This window comes from Galeopterus variegatus, unplaced genomic scaffold, assembly GCF_000696425.1.
Source record: "Galeopterus variegatus unplaced genomic scaffold, G_variegatus-3.0.2 Scaffold3939, whole genome shotgun sequence".
Classification (NCBI taxonomy): Eukaryota; Metazoa; Chordata; class Mammalia; order Dermoptera; family Cynocephalidae; genus Galeopterus; species Galeopterus variegatus.
The window spans coordinates 137,191-147,435 of record NW_007730050.1 but is presented as its reverse complement, the minus strand read 5'-3'; the positions used below and the strand labels follow the sequence as shown (position 1 = coordinate 147,435).

General features: G+C 38.4%; 1 protein-coding gene across 1 annotated transcript in view; it reads right to left on the bottom strand.

The window, feature by feature from the left end:
* The window catches only part of LOC103601926 (rap guanine nucleotide exchange factor 5-like), a gene marked incomplete at its 3' end in the record, with an annotated part of 45,359 nt that extends 36,838 nt beyond the window's left edge, over positions 1-8,521 (bottom strand). The window contains exons 1-3 of the mRNA XM_008586333.1: positions 8,381-8,521; positions 6,543-6,649; positions 1,670-1,791 (exon numbers count right to left, since the gene is read on the bottom strand). Coding sequence (XP_008584555.1) covers positions 1,670-1,721 — 52 coding nt within the window. The remainder of the gene's footprint in view (positions 1-1,669; positions 1,792-6,542; positions 6,650-8,380) is intronic.
* Between the last annotated feature and the right edge of the window lie 1,724 nt (positions 8,522-10,245).

Genomic DNA, 10,245 nt, shown 5'->3' with positions numbered 1-10,245 from the left:
GATTGCAAGCCTCGGTGTTGCTCCCGCGCCTCGCTCAGCCAGTGAGCGGGAGCCGGTCTGTATGTGGGATCCGAACCCTCGGGCGGGAGTGCCGCCGCACTTCCCAAGCGGCGCACTATCCAGTGCGCCACCAGGCCGGCCCACATTATACATTCTAAGCTCGTTCATGTTCACAATCCCACCAAACTGAAGAGGACTCACTGACTAGTCTATTTTTATTATTTGAAGCTTTGGCCAGCATATTCACATGTATTTCATAATTTTTCTCCTTCAGAGACAGTGCAGATGAAATCAATTGCAATTCAAAGAGGGTAAGGAGAAATTTGTTTTAGAATCCCAAAGTAAATCAATATATAATTACTTTAGTGGTACATAAATACAACATGATGGCAGGTTTTCGAAAAGTGGTTCTCAACGGGGGTGACTGTGTTCCCCAGAGGACATATGGCGATGTCTAGAGACATTTTTGGTTGTACCAACTGGAGGGATACGAGTGACATCTGGAGGGTAGAAGAAAGGAATGCTGCTAAAAATCCTGTAACATACAGGACAGCTCCCCCACAACAAAAAATTATCCAACCCAAAATTTCAATACTACCAAAGCTGGGAAACTGTTTTAAAGGAATCTGGAGCTGGAGACTTTTCTATAAAACATTAACACAAGATGTTTTGCTAACTGGTAGCCTGAAACTAGTAAGACAGCTAATAATTCTTCCATTCCTCAAAGGTAGTTAACTGATTTACTAAATAAGAGTATTAGGTGCTAGGTATTATTGACTGTCTAAGAAGATTACACCCATGTCCCCATCTGTACCATTCTTTCACAGTGTGACCAGGGGTATGCTCTCAGTATTTATTGCCTACAGAAAAAAAGTCATTCTCAGTAACCAACCAGCACCTGAGAGATAGAGCTAAATAAAGAATGCAGATTGCTTGGCTTCTAATCCTTCAATTCCCTGGACTCAGCTAAGAAAAGAGATATCCACCATCTATTTTAGTTTCTACTTAACATCTATTTTCTGTTCTGTTTAAACAGCTCATTTTCATAGGTCATATCTCTAAGTGTTCATGATTACTTAGTCAATTAAAATGGCATACACATTCCACTCATAAAATCAGTTTCTTTTCTTTTTTTTTTCCCCCCGACCAGTAAGGGGATAGCAACCCTAGGCACGGTGTGTTCTGCACCACGCTCAGTCAGTGAGTGCACCGGCCATCCCTATATGGGATCCGAACCCGCAGCCTCAGTGCTACCAGCGCCACACTCTCTCGAGTGAGCCACGGGCCCGGCCCCATAAAATCAGTTTCTGATGATTACTCTAAGTACAGCAAGAGAAATCACACATTCAGAGGAACTAAAGATGTCACTGATTTAAAAAGTTTGTGAGCAACATTTTGCATAAAAAGGAGTGAGATTTTTGCAGGTATTAGTCTATGAATCAACATGTACCTAATTATTTTTACAAAAAATGTGAGAGAAATAAGTGAATGAAAAGATGACCTGTCACTTTTACTTAGAAAATAAGAAAATAAGAGAGATATGCAAATATTTACCTTCAAAAACAATTTCCGTCCGAATTTAACACCATCTAGAAAATCAAGTACTATATTTTGGTAGAATAGCTTGATAAAATAATGACACTGTGCCTTCAAAACATTTAATACTAACCTGATGACATAATTCCCATGTCCAGTAGCAGCTGCCAGACTCCTATGGCCATAGATCTGCACTGGACAAAAGGACAGTGCTCTAGAAGCCAGTCAACCAGTTCTGACCCAACGCAGCTTCTCCTGGACAAAAGCAAAGCCATTTTCAGTATTTGCCAAAAAAACTTTTATTTAATATCATTCCTTTCACATGCTTGCTTTTTCAAACAAGCAACCCAAAAAATAAATGACATATACCTCTTATTCATCTTTCATTTTAAAGCTCAAACAATAGCACTTCCTTAGGTAAACTGAAGAGTCAAATTCTTTTACACTTTTTTCTTCAAGTCACCTAAAATTTAATAATATCTTCTTCTAAATGAATGATATCTCCTTCCCCCCAGTAGAAAATAATTTTCAGGAGAACAAGGACTTTGTGTAACTCACTATTAATCCCCCAAAATTACAACAGTCCATGATACACAGTAAATTCTCAAAATATATTTGTTTGCTAAATGAAGGAATGAATTTAGTAGCCCTTTATATAAAGATAATGCTTCTGCCTTGGTAAGCCACATACCTTAAGTTGGTGGTGATACACTTTGGTTCAACCATTTATAGATTTTTATCTAGTCCCTTTGAGAATAAAATAATTCCAAGAGGATTAGACAAAATTGGGGATACAGTCAGTGGTATAGAGTTTTGTTTACTACCCTTCAAACAAAGATTAAACCCTAAAATTTTTCTCAAAGAACAATAAATTTGATGGTTAATCTTTTTAATAATCTAAGCAATCTAGTTAAGCAGCCTCAATCATAAACCCATATTTGTGTTTTGGATTTCACTAACCACACACACAAAATAATCTCTAATCTATCTTACAACACACAACTATATTCAAAAAATGCCATAATCTAGGTATTACAAGCACTATCTTCTTCATGCCTCCTTTTCCATCTGTATCAGACTCAAATAAAAAACAGAAAGAAAGCTTTCTGAAATATGTTTTTTCATTTGAGGAAATTTCATTGAATTCCACTCTTCCTTATATTAAAAGGTTATCAAAATGTTTTAAAAGATTATGTGATGGCTAACATTTATTTGTATTCCTAAAATAGAAAGACATTGCCTCTTTTGCTATGTCCTGTGATTGGCAAAGTCACGGATACCCTGGAATCACATCATGACCAACAAAATGAAGAACTGCCATGAGGTGCTAACGTTTTCTGGGGTAGAGGAGAATACGGTAGTGAACTTTTCTGCTGAGGTATTTCATCAAATGTTCTAGCTTTTAATAAAGCACTTTTTTTGGTAAAGTGTCACTATTTGAAAGATACTCTAAGGCAATTAAGCCAATTTCAGACATGCTCAGTTGCAGCAGGTTAGCATTAAGACTACAGAAAGCTTAAGAGTCAACTGTATGGATGTTTTTTGAAACAAAATGAGAAAACAGATGGCAACAAAACAGGCAATTAGACCAGAGTCAATACTAACTTCTAATTCTATAGGACACCTTTCATGTAAAAAGTTCAAAATGTTAATTAACTAATTAATTCCTCAGCACCTCTGTCAATTAGATAGCATCTTCAGCCTTTGAAAGCACTTTTATCCCCACAGATTAAATACTGTACCATCTTAATTCATGTTCTCAAAACAATGTAGTGCCTTAGCCTATTCTGAGTGACTGACATCACCTGGAATACAGAAGCACGCACTAAAACACTTACTAAACAAACTGCCAAAATCACTAGATGGATATACATCTATTAAAAAAAAAAAGTGGCTAGATGGTTACATCTGCTTGTTTGTTCACAGGTGATGGGGAAGAAGTTTCTTAGGAGCTTCTCAAAATTGTGTTTAAGAGTCACCAGAAGGATCTTACGAAAGTATGGATTCTGGGTGGGACCTAAGATTCCTCATTCCTAACAGGCTCTCAGGTGATGCTGGTGATCACAAAGCCCAATCCCACAGCTCTTCCTTCTCATAGGGAAGGGCTCACTGTTTTGGGGAAGAGGGCTCTGAGTCAATATGCTAGAACAGTGTTGCCATGACAACATTAATTAATAACTGGGCCCCACCCTCATGGCAAGCTACTGTTTCAGTTACATCATCTTCCTACCCCTTCCCCTAACTTTATCAAGTTATGTTTGGAATGTCTTTCAGTGATCCATCTGCACCAGGGGAAACAACATCGAGGGTGAGGACAAATGCTATCATTAACATCACCAAAGCAAACAAAATGAGGTGAGTTGCCTCTCCATTCTACTCCGAGTCCCCTGACTTGTAACCAGGTCTGCGACAATACGATTAAAATACCTAAATCCACAGGACTTGGGGGAGAGCAGGGAGGAAGAAAACAGACACGGTTGGAAGGGAGCAATCTGAACACTGACAGCAGTTCCTACCCACAACGTATTTTCAGTCTTGTACTCAATCCAGAAACTGTTCCAAGTACATGTAGATCTAACCGCTGTTGCAGTACTAGGTAGGAACACTGTGAAATGGAGGTGATTAGCTACAAAGCCCATGTGATTGCTATAACAAGACATAAATTTTACCAATTTGTGCAGTTGAAAATTTGGTTTTTCTTGGCTTCTTTCTGTCTCCAGTTACATTTTTAGCAATTAATTCATGGCAGTGCAAGCAGTAATCTCAAATATAAATGGGGTGGTGGTATTTAGTGAGACTTATTTATGCAAAAGAAATGAAGTCTCGGCAACCAGTATAATTCTTCCTATGGTACAAAAGGAATAGAAAATATTTTGAAGTTTGGAAAGTGAATTCTCATATGGTATATGGGAAACACTTTATCTCAATATACTACTTGACAAATGAAAACGATCTGTTGTAGGCAATCATACTAGCACTTCGTCTTTAAACCCAGAACATTAACCAGTCCTTAAATTACCAAAGAAAGGTGGTCCTGTGGGCTGGCTGGTTAGCTCAGTTGGTTACAGCATGGTGCTGATAACACCAAGGTCCAGAGTTTGATCCCTGTACCAGCCAGCACCAAAAAAAAAAAAAAAATGGTGATCCTGGTCTGATCATAGCAAAACACACTCTCCCTTCCTATTCTACTCCCACTGAATCCTAAATGTATTCTAACTTGGATGATTCTTTTTCTGTGAACCTGATTAATGTAAATCTCCCAATTCCTTTTTCAATCTATATCTATGGAAACCACAATAAGGAAGAAAACTGAGAACAATGATCGCTATTACACACAGCCTTATGCAGTCACTAAAATGAACCCTATGAGTTTGCTCACAACTAGACCCAAAGACTTACACATACCATCTTAGTTTAAAAAAAGAAAAGTCAGATGTGTCTAAAATTCATACCATCATCTATTTTTTAAAAAAACAAATGAAAAACAAAAATGAGGCTTTATGTGAAGTAGTCGGAGCACCGCAGCCCCTCCTGCTCCCCGTCCTGTCTACTAGGCTTGGGCTTTATGCTAGTGGTTCTCAGACCTCGGACTATAATCCCCAGTGGGAGGCAAAGGGTGGATCTTACAGCTTTTTCAAGAGCTTCAAGAGTACATACACACAAATGCACTGTTTGTAAACAGAATAGGTAATATTTAGCCTAAGGCATATTTCGCAAAACTGATATAAATGCTAATGCAGTTAATTAAATATAAGATTTTAAGATGTTAATTTATTGTGGTTCCTCCCCACAGTTTGTTTAATTAATAACTCATGAGAATACAAATTCTGCCAAGTTTTTGATGTTAAAAAATAGTTGGTTGCAGGGAATGTTTAATGACTAGAGGAGGCATGAAGGGACTTTCTTGGATATAAAAATCCTCTATAACCTGATAATGGTTCCACAGATAATGATTACACAAGTATATAATAAACTGAAATTCATCAAGCTGTACACTCAATATTTGTGCATGTTTCTGTGTACAAATTATGCCTCAATATGAGGGAGGTCTTCTTACTCTGATAGTCTGGGAATCACTATCCCCCAAATCTAGGCTATGATGACATTTTTCCCATATGTGGCAAATGGAAAAAACAGGAATATTATAATAAGTTTATCATAAAGCTAAATTTATTTAACTTAAAAGAATATCTTTTATTCTGAGAATACTTCCTACTTTGGTATCATTTATTCTGAGTATTCTTCCTACTCATTAGGTATTACAATGCCATTTCTTGGGGTTTTTTTGTTTTATTTTTATAATTTCCTTTTGGTATTATTTGGTGTGGCTTAATATCTTTAATCAGCAAAATAAAAAAACAGATCATTCACTTTTTTTTTTCCTTCTTTAAACTGCTCCATGAAATGAAAACATGTTCTCCACACCCTCTCAGTGACCACTCTCTTGGTCACACTGTACTTTGAAATTGGCCACAAACCCACTCGTTTACTCTAATACATCTGTCCTTATTCACTACACCCAAGGCAGACATTGCCATCCCTAGGCCACCCTGCCTCTCGCCACTCCTTACTGCACCCAAGAAAGAAGTTCACTCTCACCTGGAGGTAGAGAGGGGTTCCCTCTGCCGAGGGACCTCTAAGAAGTCCTTGCAGAGCCTTGATAAGGTCCCTAAAGAGGAGACCTATATTTACTGAAGTGTCCAGGGTAGAATAACCCAGAAAAAATTATAAAATATCACATCTCAGAGAAAACAGAGCAGAAACCACACTTGTGGCTGGGAATTCCATCCTGTAACTTCAGAACCTGGAATCTAACTGTAAACAAATACAGTTAAAAGTTTAACAAAAAGAAAAATCACCACCAGTATCTCCAACAGACAGAACAAACCAACCCTCCCTACTACTGATATAGCCCACCTCTCTTTGCTGATGGTTATAATTTTAACACATGCTGCTTCTTTTTTCTCAAACAGAATTTTTGACGAGGTGTTAGAAAACTGTGTTACCTGTAAAACCCCTTGAGGTTCACTCTGTCCTTTATCAGGTCAGCTGCCTGAATGATAATAATATTCCTCAATGCTCTTCCTGCACAAGAAGAATTCTCTCCATAAATCTAAATGGAAAAGAGAAACATTCACTGTAAACGTAGAACAATAATGGGACAATTTGTGAACCACCAATAGCAAGCTGTATATTAAAAAAAAATGACCAAGTCCCTAAGTTTGAGACACATATTTAAGCCTATGCAGCTACATACCTATGTCTACCTTATTTTAGCTACTGGTCCACTTACGCTATTAAGCTTTCATAACTATTTTGCAAATGTTAAACTGCTTTGTTTAACTACAATTATACACACAGTTTTAGTCTTTTACACAGAATTTTCAGTGTAAAATATCCACTATCTTTTAAATATAGTGTTTCTATCAATATAGCAAATTGAAGAATATTTATGTATTAGCTCTGCCATATTGATAATACGTTATATATAGGTCTTAGAAGATGGGAAAATAACTTCCTTTCTAGTGAACATCTTGACCCATGATACCTCTTGACAGCAGGCTGCTCTGCCCTTAAGTTGCACTCAACTGTAGAGTTCATAGTTCAAGCACCCTGGTTTTATCTACTTCACCATACCACATGGCAGATAAAAATTTCATTTTTCTTTTTTTAATCTTCTAATTCCCACAGTATGTGTCCCTGATTCTTGGAGGATGAAGGAGGGTATTCCTTAGATCTAGAGAAGTCTAGGTCTTACTTTATAATACTGCCTCCTTCTCTAATTAGCACCTTCCTCCACAGCCTGCTTTGCTTGTGAAAAGCATTGTGCTAAGTGCAAATGAGCTGTCTTCACAAGGTAGAGGCTCACAAAAAGTAATATATATAAAGGGTGCATGCTTACATCTTTTTACTTTTTTCTTGGTGAACTCTTTCTGCATCTACAAAATATTTTGTATCTTCTCTCAAAGCAAACAAATTGATAGTACACTGGTTATTACTTGACATGTCAACCCCATCCTTACACTTCAGTTTTCCTGATATCATCTTGTAAACACAACCTGATAAGAAAGTGAGGAGGGCAGGAAATGATTTATTAACATGTTAAAACTATTTTTTTAAAAAAACAAAGCTTGTACTAACCAGATGTCATACCAAGGAAGAGGTATGACTCAGCTGACTAGTCCAGACATCATACAGTGTTCATTCACTCTCATTCAAAATGCATTTAATGAGCAGCTATCAAGTGTCAGTCTGTTCTACATGATGGGGATATAGTGGTGACCACAAGGTGGAAAAGGTCCCTGCCCTCCCTCACAAAGCTCACAGTCCCCTGTTATTCTAAAAAATGCAACTCTTTGTCAACTGATTCTTTAATACAATGCAATGAAGACATCCTCATCTTTTCTTACCAATGAGTGCACAGGGAATAGTCCACTAATAGATAACTATAATTATAAATCTCCTTTTACACAGTTTTAGTGCAAAATATGCACTACTATTTGTAAAATACAGTGCTTCTATCGATTCAGCAAATTGAAAAATATTTATATTACATATTCATTCTGCCTCATTGATAATGTGTTTGTGTAAAGGACTTGGAAAATAGAAAAATATTTTTTTCCTAGCTAATGAAGATGTTGAATCATGACACAATGATTGATCAGAGCATCTTGAACACCTTCGCTGTGTCATCCCTGGTGAAGGAGTCAGTGTGATCACTGCAGCATCCCTGCAAAACTCCATGTGGTCAGGAGCAAAGGGAACAGCTGTCACTCAAGAATTCGACACCAGAATTTGTAGGTCATTGTTACAGAAAGTGCAGTAAGAGAGAAAAGACTCATACCTGAGAAGGAGTATGTTCAAGGTATGGATTGGAAATTCTTCTCGACAGAGTCTATTTTAGAAGAAAAAAAAGGGGGGATACATTAGAACCAAACAGAAACCTTTGTAACAAAACTTATGCAACAGTGGCAAGCCCAGGAATTGTCCATGCTAAAAAATAAGCTTAAATCTCAAAATTGTGGTCCATCCGGGATTAGCTTCCTTATCTCATGCAAATGTAAGTATCTGGTCAACATTCATACCAATAGGACAGGATATTCCACATGAACAGCTCCCAACTACAGAACATAAGCAACAAAAACACAATAGAAAGAATGGGATTTTTCTGTACTTGTCACCTTATTCTTAATGTGATTTGGATTTCCTTTCTCCTCTCCTCTCCTTTCCATTCCCCTTCCCACCACCCTGACGCCTTCGTCACTACACACCTAAACTGCTGCTACAGCCCCCCCTCTGATTTCCCTGCCATCTAGTCATGGCCCCTGCAGACCATCCTGCAAACCTCAAACAAAACTCCCTAAATCACCCCTTCAACTTATAGTGGGTCCCTTATTGCTTATGTGAGTCTATCTAAGCCTCCCTTCCCCCACCCCAGGCTCACCACAGTCTGCCTCCAACAGGTTTCTAGTATTCTCTCTCTACCTCCCTACAAGACTTCTTTGATTTAACAAGATCTACTTGTCAGAAGAACCTGTGACTCATATCCCTGCCTCGGGTCACACCATTCTCCAACATTAAAAGCCCCTATCTCCCTTGATGCTTCCCTGAATCCCATGGAACTTCAAAGTCCAGGTTTGTGCAGTCACCTCCTGAGTGAAGCTCCTCCTGCTGGGGTTTGTCCCTCTTTGGACCTCTTTGTTTTTGCTGCTATTCATGTGGCAGCACCTGGGTGCTCTGCATTGCGGGCTGTGTGTGCATTTGCCCCAAGGAATAAGCTCCTCGAGGGAGTGCTGGCAGCTTATGCTTCTCTGCTTTCATGGCATCCAACACACAACCTTGCCTAAAGATGTTTATTTTTCTTTGCATTTATTTAGATATTTATATAGCTATATCAATTCAGTTAGTATTTGCTGAATGATCTGAATTGTAGGAGCTAATTTTTCCTAACAATCCAGTAAGCAGCACCATCACCCACATATGCTTAAGCACAATAGAGATTATCACTTCCCATTGCAGCACAGGAAAAAGAACAGAGAACCTAACATTTATCGAACCTACAACCTATGCTTAAAAGCTTTTTACACCTCCATTCCAAGGCTTGCTATCTTTTGAGAGGCCACTGTTTTTAGCCTGCCGCCTCCACTTCTTAGCATAATTTGCTAAATTTACAAAACATAACCTTCCAGTCTTCTCTTTCCAGCATCTGAACCTTCTACCAAACTTTAGTCTAAAAAGAGTTTCCATTCCGCCCCTTCCTCACCTCACATGGCTCCTATACTACTTATCTTCAAATTAAACTGAAATAAAATGGATCAACTTTTTTTTTTGTTTTGTTTTTTGTTTTTTTTGTTTTTTTTGAAATGGATCAACTTTTTATCTAGAACTGCCAACTGATACTCTGCTAAAGTTTGAGGCACCTTGCCTCAAAGAAAATAGATTTTACGGGCCGAGCCCGTGGCGCACTCGGGAGAGTGCGGCGCTGGGAGCACAGCAGCGCTCCCGCCGCGGGTTCGGATCCTATATAGGGATGACCGGTGCGCTCACAGCACTCACTGGCTGAGCGCGGTGTAGCCGGTCTCAAAAAGGACAAAAAAAAAAGAAAAGAAAAGAAAAAGAAAATAGATTTTATAAAGTAGACGGCCCATTTAAAATTCCCACCCTTCTGGTCTAAACACACTCCCAATTGGGCCTTCCTAGGACTCCTGC